The sequence below is a fragment of the Eumetopias jubatus genome, unplaced genomic scaffold, assembly GCF_037043125.1.
Source record: "Eumetopias jubatus isolate StellerSeaLion01/CBP00866 unplaced genomic scaffold, mEumJub1_p1.0 scaffold_4, whole genome shotgun sequence".
NCBI lineage: Eukaryota > Metazoa > Chordata > Mammalia > Carnivora > Otariidae > Eumetopias > Eumetopias jubatus.
The window spans coordinates 115,640,148-115,665,248 of NW_028274810.1; the positions used below are offsets into that span (position 1 = coordinate 115,640,148).

Consider the following 25,101-nt stretch of genomic DNA (forward strand, 5'->3'; position numbering starts at 1 on the left):
CTTTTCAGCACTTGGATGGAGCCCAAGTTAATGTGTGACCACAACCTGATTTGCATTCAGAGGAAGGTATCAGGTAGTGGCAGGAGGTAGGAAATCGCCAGTGTTGCCGGGTTCTTAAAGCCCTAAAGCCCAGGTCATAAGCAACCTGACTAAAACAGTCCTTTGAGCGAATTATTTTAGGGCTGGGCTCATTGGGCTGCAGAGCTTGAGCGCACTCGGGAGACAGCGCTTCCCCGTGGTGGCTGGTTGGAGCGGCAGGTTCAGTGGAGGGGAGCGGCCCGGCTGAGGCTGTTAAATGGGGCACCCAGAGCTGAGGCCCTGGCTGAGTCTCTGCTTGCTTCCTTCGTGTTCAGTGGCTTCAGCGACTGCTAAGCCCCATGCCTTCATCCACCAAGCGTGCACACATTCTTTCTGAGGCCTCTCCCGTGTTTCTTCCTGGCTCTTGGGATAAGGCTCAGACCTTGCAGCCCATCGAGCCAGGTCCGCCAGCTCTGGGTCCTGGTTCCCTGCACATCATCCCTTTCCACCCTACCCCTGAGATTGCCGTCCCCTGAAGACTCAGCAGGTGCTCCCTTTTCCCCAAACCTGCACTGCTTTGTGTGATCTCTGGGACGCGATCTGTTCCTTCCCCTACACTTTTTCTGGCCACTGCACCTGTACCTTCAGTGTTCAGATCACATGTCATCTGCTGGGGACCCACCTGACTTTTCTGTGGCGTTCCCCTGATTGCCCCCTGAGACGGGACCAACCTGGTGCGGGAATAATTTGCTTACAGATCTGTCTCATGAGTCCCGAAGGAGGAGGAGAGAGAGTGTTAGATGGAGGCAGATCTTTGTATTCCCCCTGGGAGCCATGCTCCTGGTGACAGGCCTGATTAATGGTCACTGAGGGAGTAAGTGCATGAGGAATTAAACCTTACTTAGGTCAGTAAGTTTTTAAGGTCAATGTTTTGTTTAGTCTTCGGATGTTCAGGGTGGTTGGCTGCAAGGCACAGTTGACACACCTCCCTTACGTAGAGAGTGAGCGAGAGAGGAGAGTGTGTGTGTGTGTGTGTGTGTGTGTGTTTTGTAGGGCAATGCCAGGGTGGTACACTCTGAGTATATGCAAGTCACTCACACCATCATGTACTTAGTCTCATGCCACATCCTACCCGCTACATAGAACACATCATGCTTCCCTTCTCTGGCTCTTCCTGAGTGACTCACATTGGAATGTGGCCCGCGGAAAGCCGGTCCAGGAGGATGCAAACATTGGCGGAGACTTGGTAATATTATGCTAACAAAGAGATCATGCAGTAGTTTCTTTCTTAGTGAATTAATGATCGGGGTCAGAGCGCCATGTTCGGGAGAGTCACAGTTGGTTAAGCAGATGGTGAGAGCCAGCAGGGTATACTCAGTAGCTGCCCTGATGCTATGGACTCCAGTCGTTTGAGATGATTAAAATAGAACCCCACGCTTAAATTGGTTTGGAATTTTAAAGCCCACTGGTTTTAATAATTGAGACATCCTCCAATGTTTTGTCCGTAAGTTGTGCAATTTATTGGGCACACTCTCATTGGCCACCTACCAGGCGTATGCTCACAGGACACTAACTTTGCAGGTTAGTGTGTTAGTTGGTACTTCTCAGGGGTTCTGTCCTGAGAGGCAGTCTTGGGTCACCAAGCTTGGATTCAGAACATCTGGGCCTGAGCTCTGGTTTTGTGCAGTAACTGACCCAATGACCCCAGGTAAGTCTCCTGTCTTTTTTGTGCAGAGGTAACCAGTCTCTGAAATGGAGGTAATATCATCACAATGTCATCTCCTCACAGGATCATTTGGGCTTTTGAGATATTTTAATAGAAAGTGCTTTCAAGCCAAAAAGCACCATACAAATTATTCTGCTGTTGAAATTGAGCGATTGCAGAGAATCTGTGCTTCCCCTGGAGTGGGTACTGCTCCCCAGTGGCCTCTAGTAAGGTCTGGTTTTGCACTCAGTGCCCACCAGCACTGGTGGGCTTACTGGTGTCCCATTTGCTTCTTCCCTGTAAGGTGACCGCCTTGACCCCACGGCTGTGAACATCCTCCAGCAGATCATCGAGCTGGGCACTGAGGCCCATGATGCCACTGCTGTGGCCTCCGTGGTTGCCATGGCTCCAGGGACAGTGACTGTTGTGAAACAGGTAAGGGCCTTCCCTGCCCTGTTAAATTTCCTCTCTCCACGCTGCCACACATGTTCTCTCTCTCCTGTAGGTTGTCAAGGCTGAATTTCCCTAAAGTGGGATTGGGAAGGAGGTTGGCTTAGGCTCATGCATTTTCTTCCTCTGCCTCCGATTATTATGGGAATGTGTCTTTAGTAGCTCCATAGGCGGAGGTATGTTTTAGGGGAGAGGTACAATACATTTTTTAAAATTCTGGAAATCTTTCATTCATATCCCTTCCAAGAAACCCAGTATGAAAATGAGCAGGTGTAGACCCACTTGGACACCTCTGTCGTGAAAAGCGGCCCTTGGGTGGGAACTGTGGGAGCAGCCGGAGAAGCTGGGAGGGCTTCTCAGTGGACTGGCCTCGTGAAATATGCAGCATCACCCGGTCGATGCCTGAGCCGATGGGAAGGAAATGATCAGTTTTTGAATAAAGGTTACTCAACTTAATTGATAAACTCTTTGGTTTATTTCCTCCCCTTCTATTCTCAGAGACTTCACCAGCTGTTAAAATGCAGTGTGATTGGTAATGAGATCATCCTTTTTCTCTGTCTGTACCTCTCTCTCTACTGTCTCTTGCTTCATTTTACAAAAGCTTTAGCCTGGCTTCCACAAATACTTAAAAAAGCAAAACAATGGTAACCGTGCCAGACTCAGGCAAAGTTCAAGTTCACGGAGAGAGCTGGAATGCAGACCATAGAGTTTTACAGCTGCCCATTCTTGCAATCAGTCATTCAGGAAGTACTTAGTAAATGCCCACTCCTGCCAGGCAGTGTTTCTGGGGTTCCAGGAGAGAACCACCACTGTGGTCACTATCTAGTGGGAAAAAAGGTAAAACAGAAATGAACAGGTGATGCACAAAGGATGTTAAATGGTGAACAGGTGCAGTGGAGGACAGTAAGGCAAGGAGAGGGCTATGGGTCCCGGAGCGTGCTTGGGGGATATTTTATAACGGGTTGTTGGGGGGCAGATTGCTGATGTTTGAGCAGAGGTGTGTCTTAGAGAAGCATGCAGGATTGACTGTGCATTTGGTACCGAATTTTATAACAGTAAACAGGGAAATGTGGCATGGTGAACTTCACGAAAGGAGTAGGTTTTTTTGGCATTAACAAAGAGAGATATTTCTTAATGTGGCTCTCACATGGGGACCCCTGAGTGCTGTCTCCCCGGCAGCGTCCCTTTGATGAATCAGAAGTAGGCTTCCCAAGCTGTCTCTGCAACTGTCTCCCCAGGTGTGCCCAGAACACAACGCAAAGCCTAAAAGCCAGGCTAAGTAATTCTCTGGGGAATTAGTACATTCTGGTTCAACTCTGGACTTCATGATCCGAAGACAAGACTCAGCACATCTAGATGAATGTTGGGACCGCGTGTCCTAGCAACGCTCCATTACTGTGGTTTGTCTCAAGAAGAACCTGGACAGCAGTGCCACAGTGGGACATGGTGTGTCAGTCTGCAGTGGCCTGCTGCCCATTGGTTGGGAACAGACTCGTACACTGCTTTCCTTTGTATTTACTAGACTGCGGTCTTCACACTGTCTCATTAAATCTCTTCTGAAATGGCTCCTCTGCATCATGACATGGCGAGTCCTGAGCTGGACCCGACACGTCAGGAAGGGTCTGGTTGGGATGGTGTCAGGAGAATTTTTGCATATTTCATACTTGCCAAATTCTTCTGAGAATTGCAGGAAGGTGCCAGCAATTGTGATTTGCCACTGCTCAAGGACATGATTTATTGAGCCTCACAGACAGTGCAATGATACATGAGGTTGCCAGCTTAGGATACAGCTTCGATGTGCTTCAAGGCATTAGGTTGACAGCACTACACAGGATGAGGCAGATAAGCATCCAGTCTGACCAGTGTAAACAGGGACAGTGTGCTTACAGTAGCAGGAAACAGTGTGACCCCTTAGAGAATCTTGTGGTTTATTGAAAACACAGGGCTAGGAGGAGCATCAGTGTCTAACACGGTCCAGAGCAACTGCATTTGGAAATGATGGCCAAGAGCATGTGCCCTTGTCATCATCCTGTGTGCCTGGCCCGGCACCTGGCTCACCAGGGCTGCTGGGACCTGATGGATAGGGGATGGATGGACGCACCAGGGGGCAGGTAGACAGCAAACACCCACACCTTTGGCGAAGGGGTTGCATTGTGTGAAGGAATGCCTCTGATTTCGGTTGTCCCATCATTTAAATTTAAAGAAAAGTGGGTTTTTTTGGTTTGTTTTTGTTTTAAGATTTATTTATTAGAGAGAGAGAGCACAAGCATGGGGGAGCGGCAGGCAGAGGAGAGGGCAGGGAGAGGGAGAGGCAGACTCCCCGTCGAGCAGGGAGCCCGATGCAGGGCTAGATCTCAGGACCTTGAGATCGTGACCTGAGCCGAAGGCAGATGCTTAACCGACGGAGCCACCCAGGCGCCCCATGACAACTGTTTTTATTAGAGAAATTAGTTTTGATTTTTTTTTCTTTAATTAGACTCTGGTTTAGGATTTTTCAGTACAGCGATTATATCTGCTTAATGAGCATGCTTAAGCCACTTCCTTGTGAACTCTAGCATATCTGTTGGCATCGAACGCTTCTCTTCCTTCACTGTGTGGGGGGCACCTTAGTGCTGAGGATTTCGTCCTGCTGCATCCCAGAATAGCACATGTACTAGTTGCTCAGTAAATGTTATGTAGGATGGAGTGTGCTGTGGGCTTCCTGTTTGGATTCTCTAATTCTATCCTGTAAGACAGTACTGGAAAGAAAAAAGAACACCTTGTCATAAAGTACATAGTATATATTGCAGAAAAAAAGGTTTTCAGATTACTACTGCATAGCCTATTTTGAGATCTTTTGAAACTTTCCAGTTTTATACATACTTCTACAAGGCCAAAAACAAATTCTAGGGGTGTATGAATTGATTCTGGAAGTTTAAAAATTTCAAGATTTCTTTCCCATGTGAAACAATAGTTATATGCTCTGTTCATAATTTATTTCTTCCTGATGTATTAATGTTAATTGAAAAGGATCTTTTTTTATATGAAAATTTATCAGTGGTAATTGGAAGTGATTAATTTTCCAGTCTTCTTGGGTTTTCGGTTTCCAGGATGAAACTAATGGCAGGCCTTGTGGGCAGGCTGGGGTGTTGGATGCAAAGAGTTGAGAAAAAAATGGTTTCTTATGTTGCCTTCTTCTTATTTTTAAACAAGACATGGAAAAGACTCAGCCCATAATTCAGGCCGTTTAAATATTCAGTTGGACACAGAACCATGTCCTCAATGATTTCCTGTCACGTCACTTTTCTCAAGTGTTAGCATTAGAGGCAGATTCATGGGGATTAAGCATTTTGAAGTGTTCGGAAAGACAAGTCCTTCTAGGTCCCACACCAACTGGGCCCATGGAAACACACGAGAGCTTTGAATGCAACTAATTGTGCATTTGTGAAGACCAGGCAGTTTTCATTAAATAAATTGGTTTCTTTCTTTTCTTTTTGTTAAATCTTGTTTTAGGGTTTTATGCAGAGGAAATTTATCTTTGAGTAAGAAAACTGCTGTAAGTAGATGAAGTGTAAGACCTACCAGCACAGGAAAACCATAAGCATCTCTGAGTCAAAGTTAATTATTTTAAAGGAAAAGATAAATACAACTACCACCCCCATCCTGGCTCATGGCTTAAATGCCTCTTTGCTGTTCTTATGGATTAAAATTTATTTTCGAGACGAAAAGTAATATTTTCTTTACTGGTCCACAGCATTCGCTTTGCAGACTTTTACCGCCCCTCACTCCCTGTGTACTCCCTCCTGGGTGCCTTAGCTCCTCTGTGGCAACTGCAACAAATTCCCGCAGACTTGGCTCAAAACCACACAGATTTATTATCTAATAATTCTGGAGGTCGGAAGTCTAAAATCGATTTCAAACGGAGCTAAAATCAAGGTGTCGACAGCTGCATTCCTTCTGGAAAGGTTTCCTTTCTCGAATTTTCCAGCTTCTAGAGGCCCCTGGCATCCCTTGACCCGGATTCCCCTCCCTCCGCCTTCAGGGCCAGCAAGGCGGGGCGAGCTCTTCTCACACCCCAGCGCTCTGGTGTCTGCTTCCTCACCTTCCCTCGGCCAGGCCCTCTGGTCTCCCTCTCATAAGGGTCCTCGTAATTCCACGATGCCCACGTGGACGATCCGGGATAATCTCCCCATCTCACGCTTCTTAGTCACATCTGCAGAGTCCCCTTGCTCGTGCAAGGTAACGTCCTCAAAATCTGGGGATTAGGCCAGGGACGTCTTTGGGGTGGGGGCCGTTATTCTGCTTGTCACACTGGGTTCTGGGGTTAGGACAGGTCCTGCTCTCAAGAGGCAGGTAGCCCGGCGAGGGAAATTATTTACTCTGTTATTCAACAAATACCCCCTGAGCTGCTTCACCAGCCAGGTGCTGTTCTTGGCTCTCAGGGTATCTCAGTGAACAAGAAAGATGAATGGTATACTTGAGGAGCTGACCTTCCTCTAAGTGAGGGTGATAGCTAATCTACACACACATGATAAATAACATGGTGTGTTAGAGGGGAAAGGGGAAAAAAGAACCAGCAGAACCAGGTAAGACCTTAAACAAGCAGCTCTAACAGAGAGTAACGTAGGCTTTGGGGAGGTCGGCCAGTGCCCCAGGGGTGCCGTGGGAGCACCAGGGGGCTGCCCAACTTGAACCTGGGTCTGGGATCGGGGCACGTGTTGGGCAGGGAGGGCTTCATGGACGCCGTGGTGCCTGAATGGAGTCCTGGAGGGTAGCTAGGAGTTGGGTGGGGGCAGGAGCTAGTGCTCAGTGCTGGGTGACTGGGGGCAGGGGGAGGTGGCACATGAGGCCCCACGTCAGTTAAATGAGGGGCTCTGTTGTAACCACCAAACAGTGACAGGGGTGTCGCAGCCCAGAAGGCACCTTCACCTGGTCTCTGCCTCCACTGCCCCTTCCCACTGCTCAGAGGCCAGTGGAGAAAGGATGAGTCCAGACAGTCCACAGGTTCCTGTCACTTCTAAGAGCCAGATGACCTTTTGCTATGGGCTTCTTGACCTATGTTACCCTCTTAAAGGCAGGTTGGCATTTTTAAGAAATCACAGTTCCAGGTTCTTCCATTTAGTCACAGAGCCCAAGTAGAGAATCTGTGCCAAGCGTTCTTGCTATTGGATGTCCAGTAGAACAGCTTGTCTTCCCTGAGACTGTCGTTGACACTGGGCACAGCCCTGGAGCCTGGGTCCACCAGGCCAGCAGGGTCACCTTGCCTCCTTCTTTTTATTATTGTGGAGGGTGACCCCTAAACATCTGTTGGGGGAGCTGGCTGCATTGTGGGGTATCAGCTTCTGGGGGTGAGGGAGGATCTGTCTGGGAGAAGATCCCTGAGCTGCAGGTGGAGTTGATGTGTATTATTCATTCATCCGTTTGCTTTTGAAAATCAGTAGCCTTTCAGTCCATGTGCCATGTGTGAACTGGCTCGGGCATTTCCTGTGTACAGGGGCCCACCTGTCATAGGGTTAGTCCAGGGGAGACTGTCCAGTGGCATGCACTCTGCCACACTCGCCTCTCTGTGACTCAGTTACCGTTTCTACTCTGCTGAGACCTGATGAGAAAGCATGTTGTATTAGTGTCGTCCAGAGAAACAGAACCAATGGGGTGTGTGTGTCTGTGTGTGTGTGTGTGTGTGCGCGCGCGTGCGTGCATATGCACATATACAGAGATTTATTATAAGGAATTGACTCACCAGTTATGGCGGCTGACAGGTCCCGAGATCTGTGATCTGTAAGTTGGAGACCCAAGAGCTGACAGTGTAGTTCCTCTGAGTCTGAAGGCCAGAGAACCAGGAGAGCTGATGGTCCAGTCTGAAAGCCAGAAGACTCAAAACCCAGGCAGAGCTGACATTGTAACTGGAGTCCAAAGGCAGGGGGAAAACAAACAAAAAACAACCCAATGTCCCACCTCCAAGGTAAGCAGGCAGGAGGAAATCCCTTCTTCAGGGAGAGTCAGCCTTTTTGTTCTATTCAGGCTTTGACTGATTGGTTGAGGCCCACCCACATTAGGAAGTGCAGCCTGTTTTACTCAGTCCTTTAATTTAAATGTTAATTTCATCCAGAAACACCCTCACAGAAACCACCCACAATAATGTTTGACCCAGTATCTGGGCACCCCATGGCACAGTCATGTTGACGCATGAAACTAACCATCACACATGTGCATGTGTATTTCAGAGCAATGGCTTCTTTGTTAGTGGAAGGTCATTGTTTATGCCGGGTAACTGAAATAACCAGTTGTCATAGACATGACTTTGATTTACAGATTTCAGGGAGATTTGGCTGCTTCTGGAAAGCATACATATTTTGGTAGATGTGTATTTCTCTCACAGTTGGTATTTCAGTTCAGGGTTTTGGAGTGAGCTCCATCCTGCAGGTTCTTGAGGGGGCCAGGGTTGAGAGAGTCTGGCAGGACCACACCGACCCCAGGAGTCCTGTACTGAGCACCAACACTCCACTTTAGTCCCCAAGTCAAGAGCAACTAGATGGTTCTTACTGCACCTCTTCCCGTTCAATGGCTGTTTCACCGGTAGCGGTTCTCTGTTGGCAGGACGGTATCTCTGTCCGCACCAAGCATCTTGCTTATAGCCCAGGAGTCATGCTCCAGGGCTGGGGTGGTAGGGGGTGCACCCACTCCTTATTCCAGGTATTCTGCAACCCTAGAGTTGCCTCTTTTCTGTTCATTATTTTCTGTTGATGTGCTGGACGTGTCCAAGCTGTCAGCCACTGCCCCAGTGGCAGGGGGGCCGGGAACAGCTGAAAGGAGCATCGGAGATGGTTCTCAGACCTGCAGGCCCCCTGTCCACTTGCCCTACATAGTCCCCTGGCTTGGCATGGTGCAGAATTGTGCTGCCATAATCTTGTTCAGAATCCCAAATGTTCTGACCACATGCTATAACCGCTGATTTAAGAAACAAACAAACCAAAGTAGAAATTCCAGATTTGCCCAAAGCAGTCCCCCTTCTCCCAGCTGCTTCCCCATGCCCTTTGGCATCTCTGGGCAGGTCCCCTGTGGTGGTTGGCACTGGAGGGGAAGCTGATGTGTCAGTCGGGAGGAGAGGCACATGCAGACGCTCCATGGGCTCGGTGCACAGCGCTCCGTCTGCAAGGCAGTTTTGGTAGCAGTTCTTGCTGTAAGATGTGTTGGTTGCCAGCCAGCACTAGAATTGTTCCTTGTCATTTGCAGTTCATTATTTTTGCAAGGAAATGCAGTCCGTAGCTACGGCCAGCCACGTACACCGCTCGCCTGTTTGCAAGAAAGCGCAGGTGCAGCCTGACCTGTTTTGAATCGAAGGCCCTGAGTCATCTGGTCTCCCGATGCCCTTTTGTGCGTCCACGTGCACCAGGACATCTGGTGAGAGAACCTGCTGTGCGGAAGGCACTTCTCCAGTGCAGCCTCTGGTAGGGAAAAGCCTCACGCCCCATGTCCCTGCTGGAAGGGGAGCCCAGAATTGGCCTCCTCCTCTGGGGGCAGATGTTGAGTGTTTCATAATACTTGTGGCAAGATTAGGGGTAGGGGGATCTGGAAAGTGACTTATATGAGGCTTCACAATCTGTTTTCAATGTTCTTTTAAAACGGTCACTGCATTCTATTAATTTGATTATTGAACTGCGCAGCAAGGGACCTGACTGCAGAATCGCATTGGCTCGGGAGACTCTTGCAATCCTCGAAAGGTCACAGAAGATATGGGCCATCTGCCTTGTCGTTGTCGCAAAGTGGGACTGAGTTGAGATCTCTCCCCTTATCCTCTCCCACAAAAGGGACCAGGAGAAGCCCTTCCTGTTTTGTTGTCCATTTAAGTTCAAATAACTGGTGAGTTAATGGACTTTTCTTGTTCCTGCGGGAGGCACTTTTTAACTCCTGCAGTGAGCAGACCTCTCCCTGAATTCAGCGCCGCCCATGTGGTAGGAATAACAGGAGAGCCTCTCCCACTTTCTCTCTCTTCTCCTTTCCCCTTTGGCACCTGTTTGTCTTCAGATTGTCTGCGGGAGTGTGTGAGACGTTATAATAGAGTTTCCGTCTTTGGCATCGCAGTGAAACCCTGGCGTCTTCAGTTGTCTTGTTGGTTCTCCTTTCCCATCGTGGTGGTTTTGCCATTGTTGTGGTTCGTGTTAGGTATCTTTCCAGAAGATCAGGAATAGGTATATATAATTTTAAAAGAACGGAGAGTAAGTTGTGTTATTCCTCATTGTGTGTTGGGAACGCCGCATCTATGCTGTGCTTACGCATTCTGTAGGGGAATTACGATCATGAGGGATTCCGATGTCTTTGGAAGGCCGGTGCGAGGGAGTCCTAGGTTGTTTGTAGGTGGTCACGTCCATTGCATGGTTGCAGGGTCCAAGAGCATATGTGTCCACTCTGCTTCCTACCCCTCAGATGGTCTAACACCAGACTCTGTTAGACACTTGATCGATGCCTCCAATCCAGACATCTTTTATCTTTTATTCCCAGTCCTTTTGAGCTTTATGGAAATATGAAGTGACACTGACTACTTTCTTTGTGTTTTTTTTCCCCTCATCACCTCCCTTACTATAAGAACCAGTTGTCAACAGCACGTTTTGGTTAGTGAGGTTTGTCTCTTGCCTAAAGAACTTGGCGGTACGATTTACTTCATCCTGGGGGCCTGCCAATTTTATTTACATCAAGCTCCTAATTATGCACCCAGGTAGCCTCTTCTAATACTTCTGTAGTTCACATTCCTTACGGAACATTGTTCTGCTGCTGCCGAATGGCGACCTTCGCTGTGTAGATCCAGGGACAAACAATTCCACTCAGGGTCTTGGCAGTGGGTTACTCTCCCTTGTCACTTAATGCCAACTCTTGTCCTTTGTAAGCCTTCCTTAGTGCTCCATTAGCCATTTGAATCTTTCCTCACTCTTTGTTTGAAATAAAACTTTCAGAGACCTCAGTTTCTACTCTGATTTATGGTGGATGATAGGAAAAATTGCAATCTCATCCCCATCTCTTATTACTTGCTGAGCTCCTTTATCCCCTGATAGTGATGGAAAATTCCACTTCTTTGTGAAATTTTAAAGTAAAAATAAGTGCCATGATCTACCTCTGGCCATGTGGGAAATTGTCTGAAAAAATAGTGGATAAAGACTTCCCAGTTTCCTTCCGGCCCTCTTGTTCATATAGAGCGTCTCTAGCTAGCCTGGAGAGGTCAGTCTGTTGAACTTTTCTTCTCTATTGTCTTCCTTTCCCTAAGCCCTGATTTTCCTACCACTGGGCCCCAGGAAGCTACAGCTTGGTTGGTGCTATTTGCAGAATCCCACTTCGTTTGAGTTTCAGTGCTGGTGAGTTGATTGCCGTTTGCTGGGTGCCCAGTTCCTGATCCACAGCCTGGGCCGGGCCGGTGGGCTTTACGTGACTCCTGCTCTCTCTGCCGCTTGCTCTGGCCAGCTGAGATCACTCACTCCGCCTCAGGTTTGCGGCAAAGGCGGGGCTGGAGAGCCCTGATACGGGGGCAGCCGGGGCTGGGGGCCCCACCTGAAGGAGATGTGGTCCTGGCCTTCCTAGAGCGCGTTCCAGGGCGGTGTTGCCGCCAGCTGGGTCCGCTTTTCATTCCCACTGGAACAGTGGCCTCCATCCTGCTCGGTGGAGTTCCCCAAAATAAGCACTTGGGACCTCAAAGCCCTCTCTCCCCAGCTCTGTCAGCCTCCCCATCCTGTGAGTGCACACTCTGCACTCCAGTGCTCAGGCCGAAACCTGGGGGTCCGCGTTACCCCCACAAGTGATTATCAGCACGTCCTCCCCTTGCTGCGGCATCTTCCCCCCACAACACGCCTCACATGTCCCCATGTCCCAAGGCTGCCACCTCCATCTAAGCAGCTGCTGCTCCACGCGTGGGCCCCGGACCTCTGGTGTTGGCTTCAGGGAGCTTGTTAGAAACACAGAGGGTCTGGCTCCACCCCAGACCTCGCAAGTCAGACCGCATGTTGCCCCTGTCCCTGGTCCGCCTTGATTCGTGTGCGTGGCAGAATCTGAGAAGCTCTCCCCACCCTGGTTTACAGACCTTCTCTTCACTGGTCTCCTTCCCTCCACTCCTGCTGCCCTAAGTTCCAGTTTCCACATAGCACACAGAGGGAGCTGTTCAGAATGTCAGCCAGATTCCAGCATCCCTCACTTACAAACCTCCAGTAATTTTGGAAGTCTCCGGTAAACTGGGACTAGGCCTTCACCGTGGCCTCCCCATAGCGGCCTGGCCCTCCTCCCTCCCTCCACCCCCTTGCTTATTATTATGCACCTGCCCACTGGCTGTCTGCTAATCTTCTCTTCCCACCTTCATACCCTCTACCCAGAACGCTCATCAGCAGCCTCTGCCAGGCTCACTTCCTATTGTTCAGTGTCAGCTGCAAAGCCACACCCTCAGCCCTTTCTGACCTCTCAAGTCCACATCAGGTATTCTCCGGAACCTGTGGCGAGGATGAGCCATACTCCTCTGATTGTGTCATTAGATGGTGCAACTGACCGTGAGCTAGGATGAGTAGCCAGGTGGGCCTTAGCTAGTCCCTTGAGCCCTTGAAAGCAGAACTTCCTCACTTGATGGCCGACTTCTGTGAGATTAGAAGCAGAAAGATTTGTGTCTTTGTGTCTTAAGCCACTCCCTGTGTGGTCATTGGTTAGGCAGTGATAGGAAATGAGCACCGTCACTGAATGCAGATGAGAAGTGAAGGGCAGTTCGTATCAGGCAGGCGAGCAACACCGCACGGTACGGGACTCTGGTCGGAGTACAATCCCACTCTACCCGAGCACCGCCATTTGATGGCAGAAGGCAAAGGCGTGAGTACAGGCACAGAGGATGTGGTCTGTGACAGAGTCCCCAAGAACAGTAATGAGTGGGGCACCCCCCCCCCCACCTCCCAGTTTCTCCACTGCTGGAGGACAGGAGAGCTCTGGCCCCTGCCCAGGTGTGGCCCAGTGTACTACCTACTCTGGTCGGAGTGGAGGCCTGGAGGCATGTTTGGAGGCTTCCTGAGTGCTCAGAATCGTGAACGGGGGATCTGATGTCGGACATCTGAGCCGGATGGGCTCGGGTGCCTTCCACACGCCTTATGCTGAGCAGCGTCGTGGGCTGCAGCTGCTGTAGGTGCCCTGACACGGGAGGTGCAGGCCTCTGAGACTGAGGCCTCCCTGGAGGGGCAGCACACAGGTGTCTCCTGACACGCGCACTTCATGAGCCCCCAGCCGTGTCCCGTAGGTGGGGAACGAGCCCATGGCAAAGCTGGGAAGGTAACACGTGGCTAAAAGGGAGCCAGCCTGCGTGGGTGTGAACGCCCATCTGTCACTTAATGGTCTGTGATCTGGGACAAAGCACTTCTCCGCTTTGAACTTCTGTTTTCTTATCTGTAAAATGGGAAAATACTAGAACCTATTCCATGGGGCTAATGTACAGATTACATGTGATTATGTGCATGAAGTCTTACGAAGTGTTCAGTAAACCTTAGCTCCCATCCTAGGAGTGACGTAGCTCCTTATCCCCTTTCTGTGCGTGTAGAATTCAGCCATAGTTGTTTCTGCTTCTGGAAGTTTCTGTCCAGTGAACAAGTACTAACATAGCTCTTTAGGCCTTGTGCTTGGTATTGGGAGTCCCAGGGTTTCATAGGAGTGTTCGTTACTTGGTCCAGGCAGGTAAACAGATCGTTGCCTCTTGTAGATTAACATGGTTGTGGCTGGGAACAGTCTGACCCCTTTTCCGCCCCTGCTGCTGAGACCTTCTGAGTCATTCCACCAGAGGGGGCCCTGGTGGGGGGAGGGCGGGGCTGGTGTGGAATGGTTGAGGACATCCAACAGCCCCTTGCCCCAGTAAAGGGGAGCTGGGGAGGGCTCTGAGCCAGAAGGGGCACAGACATGAGAGCAGGCAGAGGGAGGACAACGCTGCGGGGAGAGTAGAGGCTGGCGCACCTTCATACTCAGAGAGACAAGCACAAAGGGCGAAGAAAGGGGCGTGTGGATATCAAAGCTGCCTCAGTGCTCAGAGGATGATGGATGCACAGGTCCTGTTTCCACCCTTGGATCCCCTCTGCTACTAATGAACGTACCCGGATGAGTCTGACGAGGGACTGGAACGGTTTATGATGTGTTGTGGTAAACATTCCTTAAGCAGAACGTGGAAACGCTGTCTTCCTCGGTGGGGGCTGTGGCTCTGTGGAGTGCCCGGGAGGGGCACAGCGGGCTGCCGCCGCCCCACTTTCCTTGTCTACTTGGGCTTGTGGAGGCTCAGGTCACTATGTAAGAGGCCAGCGAAACTGCTAGAGGCCACAGATTGTGGAATCGGGGGAGTCCGTCTGCTGAGGCAAGAAACCAAGTGCTTTCCAGCACAGAGAGGGGTCCTGGGGATGGCAGAGCAAGGCGGGGGTTTGTCATGTCACCACATCCTTATCGAGCCTGTCAGGTCTGCATTGAGAAAGGCCAGGGCCTGCAAGGATGGTTGCTTGGGGTGAGGGTGAGAAAAATCAGGGAGGGTGGAGGGCTTCTGTTCTGAGCGACGTGCTGAGGGAAGTGCTCTCAAAGTGCAGCAGAGGGATTTCGGTGAGAAGAATGACCCTGAGAGTTGCCATCTGTGGATGGGTGAGGCTTGTAAGGAGAAGCGTGTCCCCCTGTGTGAGGGGCCTGACAGGGATGCACAGCACCCCCGTCAGTGCCTGGCACTAAATAAAAGTTCAATATATGTGTGCTTAAAGGTCAAGGAAGTGAAGCATATTTAGACAGTAAACTTGTCTAAATATCAAAAGATATTCGTAGGCAATAAGAAGCTACTGCCTTCCCCCTTCCCTGTCATGGGGAATGTGCTCTGGTTCTGTTTGAGTTCAGCTTTACAGTATCTCCTGAATAATTCAGCTCAGGTGTGTGTTGAGTGCTGGCTGTAAGCCGGGTGCTGTGTGGGCATGGTCTGGAAGGGGACACAGAGGGACCCTGGGGTGGTGGGGTCAGGGCATCAGATACCCACCGCCGGAGGGGATGGCCCCTTCTGGCATTGTGAGCACCACACGTGACCACCTGCCCTGCCTCAGGCACCAGCCCCGTCATCCCTCGCTTTTCCCATGTGCTTAGAGAGACCATGTTGTCCACCCCATTTACCACTTTCCAAGAGAAGGATTCTTTTTGTCTCAGTTGATTGTTGAGACCACACCAAACTGTGCTTAGACCTTTGAGAAATTCAAGAAAGATTGGATGTCTAGCCATTTTTGCCGCCCTGACATCTGTCTCTAACCCTGTCTGGGGGGTCAGTTGGATTGACTAACACACAGACCTTGCCCTCGTCCTGTGATAGACACAGGGCCAGTAGGGGCATCTTTCCAATGTTTCCAGGCGCCCGTCACAGGGAACGGAGTGGGCCCTTCCCTCCCCTGCAGGCGGGCCCTCGCGACCTGTGGACAAGGGCTGTCTGTGCAGGAGGGCTCCCTGTGCCCTGGGGCCTCAGAATGGGGCTGCCGCGGGTGGGCCCCCAGACCCTGCAGTGCCTCTGGGAGCCAGGACGCACTTGGGGATGCAGCGACTGCCTGCCGCGAGCTGTCTTTACAACCTGGGCTTTGGACTGTTTCTAGGATCAGTGTTTTCAGAAAAGAAAGAGCATCTACTGTCTACTTATAACCAAAAGAAAAATAGGGCGGAGGGGAGGCATTATGCTGTCTCCCCAGGAAGGATGAATCACGGCCTTCCTCCCTTGCTGTGCATTTTGTCCTTTTTGAAAGGTTTTAAAATCTTCATTGATGCATGGAATGGTTTCTCCCTGCCAGTGAGTATCTTTTGATGTTGCCACAAGTTTCTTGCTCGTAATACCCTTCTTTTAGTCCTGTATCTACATACATATTTCTAGAGTTGGAAATTTACGGTGCTTTCTTACACACCACATCCATTTATATCTCTACTTCCTTCTATGAATTCGGGACAGTATTTACCATCGTCCCTTTGTTTCTGACACAGACAACACCACACCTAACCTAGGGTGGACGTCCTCGCCTGCTAACCCTGTGAGGTGGGTCTGCCGGTCCCACTTCTGGGAAGGCTAGAGGAAGCTCTTGCTGGTTACAATTTCAGCAGTGAGTGAAACCTCAATTACTGGGAAAAATGAGGCTTCTTCCTCGGAGTTTAAACATGCACAGAGGAATGTTTCACATAAAAGAATCGACTGCGGTGTTCTGTATCATTCTCGTCGTTTGGTTGTATTTGGATTTTCCTGTGCAGCCCTCTCTTCTTAGCACGCCACAGAGTCCGAGAATCCCTGCAGTGGAAGGGACCTGAGAAGGTGTCCGCAGTTGGCCTCCCAGTGTTCAGGAGCCCGCTCCGCCTGGTGTCCAGGTTGAGCGCCCCGTCTGCCGCCTCCACCGGGCCACAGACCCGCGGGTGCAGCAGGACCCGCACAAGGCAAGGGCCCTCGCCTGGCTCTGAACTGAAACATCCCCTTGAGTGCCATGCAACGTGGCCTAGCGCATAGAGGCTGCAGCGACGGCCTTGGTGATGTCGTGCACTTGGAGACACAGGCTTCAGGGGCCTCACCCATGTCCCTGCTGTGACTCTTTCCCGGGACTGGCACCATCTCAGTTCTGCTGTATTTGGTGGTTTTTGAGCAAGGGTGGCACATTTCTTAGACTTTATACTCATTTTCTCAGTGATTCATCCAAGAAACAGGGATTCACTGTTTCCTGTCTGTCAGGTGTGGTCAGGCTTCATGTGATGGGGGTCAGCTCAGGGTGCCTGGGGGCTCCCCAGATGATAGGGCACACACCTGATTCTCCAGGGAAAGGTGGTGGGGTGAGTCTTCAGGCAAGTGAAGCAGCAAGGGCAGAAGTTCAAGGGCAGGAGAGGACACATGTGTGCTCAGGAACCAAAGATGGGCATGGGCGGGGGGGTGGGGTGGGGGAATGGGGAGAGGCAGGGGTCAGGGCAGGAAGGGCCTTGTCTCTCCACCCTGGGGATCTGGGCTTCATACTGAGGGTCACAAGAAGCCACCAAATGGTAGACAGAGGTAGTTAGAAAGACTGTAGGCCTTGGACGGTCTTACCTGGCTTCACATTCCAGAATCATCTGTTACTAGCTGTGGGGTCTCCTGTACTGAGGGAAACACTTCACCGAAAGATAGGGCTGCAGTCGTCCCTGCCCTGCCTTCTTCATAGCACTGCATGAGAATTAAATGAGGTAAGGGCTCTGGAAAGACTCCGGAAACTGTGAAGGGCCCGCCTGTTAAGGTCACTCCGAGAAGTGACAGATACACAAGAAAGGAAGTAGTGTCATAAGATGCAGACTGAGGAAGTGTAATGGGAAGTGTCAGGAAGGACAGAGAAGGAGCATGACACAAGTTTAGGGACCTATATATGGCCATTCCACACCCAAACCCACACTCGTAGACACATGCACACACAACCCTGCCCATATACACGTGCACACAGGCACATGCACAGATATATGCACACCCACACACATCTGTTCACACTCATGTACGTATACAGACACACACCTGGCCACGGATGCACGCACACATATATGCACAAGTGTATATGTACACACCCCTCACACACATGCACACACATGCCCACACTCACATCACACACACCCTGCCTGTGTACAAATGCAGACACACACGTGGCAGACCCCCAGTTTGCCTCCTTGTGGGAGCTCAGCTATTGTTTTAGAGTCTTCGTGTCTCCCACACCTGGCCTCTTGCAGTCCCGCCCATCATGGACTCTCGTTAAACTGAGGTGCTGGAGCTTGTGAGGAGCTCCTGTGGACCGGAGCCCCTCTGGCACGAGCTTGTGACCGACTCGGGCACCAGGCGGTTATCTGCGCTGTTTTGAAAGACTTGGGTGGGAGGCGTGGCGCCCTCGAGTGGTTCATTGTAACCCAGGGGCCGCTTGGGAATGTGGTGTGTGAAGTACCCCGCCAGCAACAGCCTCCCCTCTTGGCTCACCGCCACCTCTGTGGGATTCAGCCGTGAGACACAGCTCTGTCTTCCCGTAATTGGTCTTTTGTTTGTCATGTTGTGATGCCCTTGAATGTCTCTGGGCTGTTTCGATGTCCCCGGGAGGGGGTAGTTGGTGCGGTGTATAGCAGAGGGGATGGGTGGTGGGGCTTGAGCCCACTCGTGGAAGGTTGTGCACAGAAGTGAAGTGTTGTCCCGGGGTTGGCTTTCCCGGGCGCCATCTTGTTTGGCAAAACAGCCCCCTCCGTGTACTTCTGGCCAGCGTTGGGGTTCCTGAGGACAGGGTGTTGGGGCAGGAAGCTGTCCTTCCTGTCTCTGCCCTCGAGGCCCTTCTTGTGAGCGTGTGTCTGAGGCATGTGGACACTCAGGCAGAGGAACCCGTCGGTGTGTTCTTTTTAAAGAGGGAGTCAAGCCATGGAAACAAGTGGTGCCCACGGGGTTGAATGCAGGAGGCCAGGCCGAGAACCAAGAAGAAGGGGGTGGTCCTGGCATTGCAGGCTCCTTCCTGGCAGAGTCCCATGCTGTCAGTCTGCCCATTGAAGGCGCAGCCCTCTCTTCTTAGCACGCCACGGAGTCCGAGAATCCCTGCAGTGGAAGGGACCTGAGAAGGTGTCCGCAGTTGGCCTCCCAGTGTTCAGGAGCCCGCCCCGCCCGGTGTCCAGGATGAGCGCCCCGTCTGCCACCTCCACCGGGCCACAGACCCGCGGGTGCAGCAGGACCCGCACAAGGCCAGGGCCCTCGCCTGGCTCTGAACTGAAACATCCCCTGGAGTGCCATGCGACCCAGTCGCCGTTAGCGTTTGCCTCGGCAGGCAGCCACTCCTCAGCAGAAATGGAGCCCAGCATGGGCGCCTGGGTGGCTCAGTTGGTTAAGCGACTGCCTTCGGCTCAGGTCATGATCCTGGAGTCCCGGGATCGAGTCCCGCATCGGGCTCCCTGCTCAGCAGGGAGTCTGCTTCTCCCTCTGACCCTCTTCCCTCTTGTGCTCTCTATCTCTCATTCTCTCTCAAATAAATAAATAAAATCTTTAAAAAAAAAAAAAAAAAAAAAAAGAAATGGAGCCCAGCAGAGTGCCTGGGTCTGACAGCCATCTGGTCTAGATTCTAGAAGAGTGCTTGAGGTGGGCAGAGCTGCAGAACTCAGAGCCTGATTCAGTGAATAATTTGTACAGTCCTCTGGGTTAAGGTTTTCTATTAAGCTATCTCTGCTGCTAATAATTTAGCTGGAAGATATGTAAGATACAGCATTTGGGGAAAGTGGAGTACCCGTCTCAGGGGATAATGACATTGTGAAGCCATATTATTTCTACTGTGGGGAACAATTTTAAGCCTGAGCTACTAGTTGAAGCCACCGGAGAGGCCACTTTGAATGGAGGAAATGGCTGAGAGCTCCACAGGGGCTGTAAAAGTGACTGGACTGTGTGGGGTAATGATTAACCCAGTTGACCTGCAGCGTGTGATCCCCCCCGTCGCCGTCCTACCACCCCAGCCGAGGAAGGTCTGTGGGTGAGGGGTCCCCCAGACCACGCTTTCCTGCTCTTTGACCCTGGATGAGTCACTGGCCCACCGAAGGTTTCATTCAGAAATGCCCAGCCTGAGACGCCCTGCAGGTTTGGCCAGCACGAGTTCAGTAAACGGCAAGGGGCTGGGGGGACGCTGGGCTCCCCGGGATGGGGAAGGTCCACGGTTTGCAGGAATGTGGAACGTGGAGTGTGTGAGGGTGGGGAGGGGCTCCCTCTGCAGAGCCTCACAAACCCCTTCTGTAGAGCATGCCCACTCCCTACCCCCATCAGCCCTCCTTCTGCAACATTCTCTTCCCCGTATCAGCTGGAGGGGTGGCAGGGTCAGTCACTCATGAAAGCTCACGGAAACGTAAATGCTGCTCCACAGCAGGTGACGGCCAGGCTTTGGGGACGCTGGCCATTGTTCTGTTTTGGGGGCTAAGTAAGGTGACTGAGCAGCGGCACGCAGCCCTTGTTACGCTTGTGCCCACCGAGAAAGATACTCCTTGCAGGACTTCTGCAAAAGGTGCACTTAGCTTTGTCTCCATTACTCTCTCTGCTGAATTAAGCCCTGAGGTTTACTGTGCTCTCATAATTAGCAGTGGATGGATTGAATGGTGATTCTGTTGCACAAAACCCTGGAGCTGAAAATTGGGGGAAAAAAGGAAAGAGAATTATTTTTGAATAGATTTTGTACTTAGAAAAGGTGATACGGACAAATAAACAAATATTTAAAGGGGTAGTGAGAGAAGTGTAACACTCAGTGAGTTTTAACCTCTCACATTAGGCAAGTTTCCATTGGCGGGGTGCCACGGACCCAGTGACTTTGGGTTTCAACAGGCCCTTCTTTGAAAACCGTCCGTGTTTTCCTTTGTAAAATGAAGTCTCAGCCCCTCAGCTGGTGACCAGGGCTCTTCAGACCTGACCATGAACTTCGCCCGCCGCTCCTGGCTAGCACTCCCTCCCTCCTTTGAGTTTGGCACATTGGACAGATGCCCCCGGGGGGGGCCCCCAGGAGCAGATGGCCCTGTGGCCTGCAGCTCGGTGCCTCCGGCTCAGCCCGGAGCAGAGTGTCGACGCAGAGAGGGGTCCGGAGCAGAGGTCGAGGACGGGGAGCCTCAAATCTGCGAGAGGGCTCAGAACAGAGCCCAGGGGAGGGTTGTGGAAGTCGGGAGAGGGTGTCTCAGGAAAGCTGAGGCTGGCTCAGCAGTGGGAGATGGCGTAGGGCCTTCTGGAAGGGGGAAGACAGAACTCTGCCCACATGCCTGCTCTTTGCTCACTGTCTGCCCTCTGCCTGCAAAGCCTTTTCCCGCCACGTGCAGATACCACCACCCTCCTCAAAGCCGCCCCTGGGCTCTGATGCAACAGAGGAAGCACACAGTTTACCCTTACTTCAAGTCCAGCGGCCTCGTCTTGGTTTCTGCCTGTCTTGGTTTCTGCCTGTCTTCCTCCCCACATTTGTGGGCCAGAGCCCTCTGGGTCACCTTGGACCCCCTCCTCCCCGCCGCCAGTGTCCGAGAACTCAGCTGTCCTGGAAACAGGAGGCCGCAGTCCCCGGTCACCAAAGGCAGGGTGCCCTCCTCCGTGGCCCTGCCCTCGGCCCTTGTCAGTACGGGGCTCTCGGTATTCGCGTTGTTCCGAGGGACGGGAATTTCAGCCCGTGGGAATTGCTGTCGTGACTACTTCCTTAGCTCAGCCTTGGCTCTGACCGCAGTGACCGCCGATCAGCGCGCATGCCCAGGGGCATGTGTGTCTATTTACTTCAAGTGCAGCAGGCTGGCTTTGCACGTGGGAGGTCCTGGGGCCTCAGCACAGATCACCCCGGCCCGCACCTTTTCCTTCGTCCAGAATTTCCTGACAAGAAGAGAAACGCATTCGTTGTCTGTGTCCCTCCCCCCCACCCCCGGCCTTCTGGCAGGCACCCTCTTTCAGTGTGAAATAAATCGGTATTTACTTCCAAAGTTTTGGTTCACAGTACATTTTCCCATTTAAATGAAATGGAAACAAACACTAAAAGAAGAAAAAAAAAAAAAAAAGAGGTCCTGATTCATTCTGGAGAAACAAATCAGGCTAAATGTGTTAATACTTTCCACTTAGGATAGCTCTCTGGCTTCTGGTGAATTCTTTCAGTCCAAATTAGAAGTGCCTTCCAATCCATAGCTTTGCGTGGTGTCCACCCCAGAGGAGCCTTTCCATTTTTCTCTCTCAATTAAATACAATCCCCCTGTTGACACAGCCCACCCTGGTAGTCACAGGGCCAGAGGGGGGCCCCTGCGAGCCAGTTGGGCCCCCCATGCCCCTGGGGAGTGTGAAGTCATGGCTGTTAGGGACAACAGATGGGCGGGGAGGAGGAGGCCTTCCCGTGCCAGACACCAGCTGGGAGGAGAGGAATCAGAGCGTCAGGGGTTGTGGGCGGGAGCTCACGGAGGCTACCTGAGCACACCGGCCTTTGCTGGCTGTCCTGGGCCTTGCTCCTTCTGCCCCCTCTGCCTGGAGCCCACCCCACTTCTCCTCCGGAGGCCTTCCCTGGCTCGCCAGCCCTGGATGGGAACACTGCCGCTCTGCTCCTGTGTCTGCCCCACTGGACGGGGCTTTTCCAGCGGGCCACTGCCCCAGCACCTGCCCCAGCACCCGGTACCCAGCAGATCGTCACTCCGCAAATCTGAGTGCTTGCATGTGCGTCCGGCCTGGCTCTGGGAAGGAGCGGTGCCAGGTCACGCTGGCCCCTGCTGCCTGGAGCTTAGTCTGCTGGGACCTTTTATGATGACACAGGCTGGGCCGCGTGGCTGGATTGACAAGTAACGGACGTGCCGCAACTTCCAGCTGGCGGGCGTTAAGATAGTCTTGTTAAATGAATGCTACAGGCACGGAAAAGGCAGTGCTGTCATGAGGCACTCACTTTGCATAGAGAATCTCCTTTACCTTCCCAGCCATCCTCCGGAGTGCACATTCGTGCCTGTTTTACAAATGGGAAAACTGAGGGTTGCGGGGTAGGTGCCTGGCCTCCCAGCAGACAGTGGTGAACTGTGGTTCGAGCCCTGCTCTGTGCAGGACAAAGCACATGTCCCTCGGCTCCTCTCTCACATCGCTGCACGCACCTAAGAACTCTCTCATTCCCTCCCCAAACCATCCCAGACCCCCTCCCTGGGCTTGTACTCTAACCCTTACGTTACTTTTGCAGCTCCTGGCTCTCAACTCTTTCAGAGTCTTCCCCATGTTCTTTACCCATTATTTTTCTAACGAAGATCAAAGACGGTAGTTATTTAAAACAGGCCAGAGCCCACAGGGTCAGGGGTGCAGGGCAGCAGCACCAGCTGAAATTGGCTTTGTCTGGAATCTGCCTGCTTGGAGCTGCAGAGAAAAGCCTGCCTGTAGAAGTCAGGTCCCCTCTACGGACAGATGCCCCTCCCCCGACCATCCCGCCCAGCCGCACGGCAGGGGCAGATCCCCCCAACAGGCCACCTCTCACCATGGCTAAGTCCTTGGTGTCGATCGACGGCAGCTGGGGGAAATCATTCTTTCAGGGACATCTACTCTTTCCCAAAGTGAGACTGATCTTCAGACAGGGAGTTGAGCTCCCACAGTGTGTGGAAAGACAGAAAACCCAGGATAAACCTAGCCCCTTTCTCACCGCCAAATGGACCAGCTGTGAATTTCCAGGAGCCACCCACCTAACCTTCCACGTGGTTGCAGTAAATCACTCCTGTGCTACCTTCCGACCCTCACACCCTTGGCAACCCTGGCAACCCTGGCAACCCCCACACCTCTCCGGGAGGCAGCTTGGCGTCAAGAGAAGAGTTTGGACTTTGGGTTTCGACTTGGGCTTTGCCACTTGCCACCCCTGGGGCCTGTGGCCATGTTGCTTTGCAGCACTGAGCTTCACTCTCTCCATCTGTAAACCAGGGATGAGAGCAAACCTAGAGCATTTGTGTGCGTAGGGACAAGCTCCTGGAACGTACTACATGCTTCCTATGCAGTAGTTGTGATTCTGTTGTTACAGCCGGACTGAGAAGCAGGACCTGTGTGACCTTTCTCTTGCCCCCACACAGGTAACGGACGAGGAGCCCAGCTCCAACCACACAGTCATGATCCAGGAGACCCTCCAGCAGGCCTCCGTAGAGCTGGCCGAGCAGCACCACCTGGTGGTGTCCTCTGACGACGTGGAGGGCATCGAGACGGTGACTGTCTACACTCAGGGCGGGGAGGCTTCGGAGTTCATCGTCTACGTGCAGGAGGCCATGCAGCCCATGGAGGAGCAGGCCATGGGGCCACAGGCCCAGGAGCTCTAGAGGACACGCAACGTCAGGTGGGCGCCACGGGGCAGGCCCGCCAGGCTCTCTGCAGAATGGCGCTCTCCGTGGCTCTCTCCTCTGCCATTCCTGCCCAGGCGGCCACATGGGGCTCCTAGTCCTACCTTGGGTGGGCAAGGCGATTGGCATCACCAGCAACACAGGACCCCACCTCCAGCACAAACGCATATACCCCCCTTACTCTGTATCCTCTGCTTCCGGAAAGATTTTGCATCCACCTTCCACATGGCCCATACCGCATCGCCCCTTTGCTTCAAGATTCATACAGGGACCCAGTCCCCATCAGCATCTGCCCCAAATCACTCCCCCAACTCCTTGACCCCGTCCACGTGCCGAACCTTCCTCTGGGACCGCTCTGCAGCCTGATGAAAGGGAGCCAGCCAGCACAGAGAAAGTGACCTTATGGTTTTGAATCACCTCTTGGGGGGTGGAGGGGAGGGGGTCCTGGCTTTATCTACAAGATTCTACTCCCCACTCCTCCCCCCCGAATCAAGGGCACTTGTTACCGGGTGCGGTAACCACAATTGATGACCCTCCCACTCCCATGACAGGTGGGGTCTTAGCTTATGTCTTAGAATTCGTTTGCTTTTTTTAAAAAAAAAAAATGCACTTTTTACTATTCACCTCCCATTCTGTGAGATGTGGTGGGTAGAATAAAAACATTCTCTGCCTGAGTACTCTGGTTCCTCCGTTAGCTTGGATGGTTTACTCTTCCCCTTTCTGAATCAACATCTTGGGTTTGGCACCCCCCTAGAGCCTCCCCATCCGAGATCCAAAGCCTTAACATGTAGATGATGATGCTCCTCCTCCCCCTAAAGCATTTTAGGATTTGCTTTGTGGCCTGTGGTTGGAGGTGAATGGTCTTACCTTTTATTTCCTGGGGCCTGACACTTGATTTGTTGCAGCTGAGACATGTGCGCCCCTGCTTTCTACCTTGCCCTTGGGAGGTCCAATCAGCTGACAGAAGCTTTGTTGTTTGAGAGGCGGTCCAGGCACCATGGCAGATCCCATACCTTTTTGAGCCTCTGCCCTGTGCACAGCATGGTAGGGGCATCAGGGCAAGTCCTCCTGCACCCTGCCCAGCCCTGCCCAGCCCTGCCCAGCCCTGCCCAGCCCTGGGGCTCTTGACATCACCCACCATCTGATTCACTGAGGTTGAGGTTTGTTTCCTC

General features: G+C 52.1%; 1 protein-coding gene and 1 long non-coding RNA gene across 4 annotated transcripts in view; one reads left to right on the top strand and one right to left on the bottom strand.

Annotated features, from left to right (window-relative positions):
* Positions 1 to 24,603, top strand: part of ZFAT (zinc finger and AT-hook domain containing) — a 192,673-nt gene extending 168,070 nt beyond the window's left edge. For all 3 annotated transcript variants that reach the window (XM_028105589.2, XM_028105590.2, XM_028105591.2), the window contains 2 exons: positions 2,028 to 2,158; positions 23,669 to 24,603. In XM_028105589.2, the coding sequence (XP_027961390.1) occupies positions 2,028 to 2,158; positions 23,669 to 23,908 (371 nt within the window). In that variant the 3' untranslated portion in view covers positions 23,909 to 24,603. The remainder of the gene's footprint in view (positions 1 to 2,027; positions 2,159 to 23,668) is intronic.
* On the bottom strand, positions 4,493 to 12,753 carry LOC114211120 (uncharacterized). Its single transcript, XR_003609662.2, has 3 exons — positions 12,584 to 12,753; positions 7,893 to 8,055; positions 4,493 to 4,911 (listed from the first exon to the last, which is right to left on the bottom strand). It is a non-coding gene; the product is annotated as an uncharacterized LOC114211120 (long non-coding RNA).
* Positions 24,604 to 25,101: the final 498 nt, after the last annotated feature.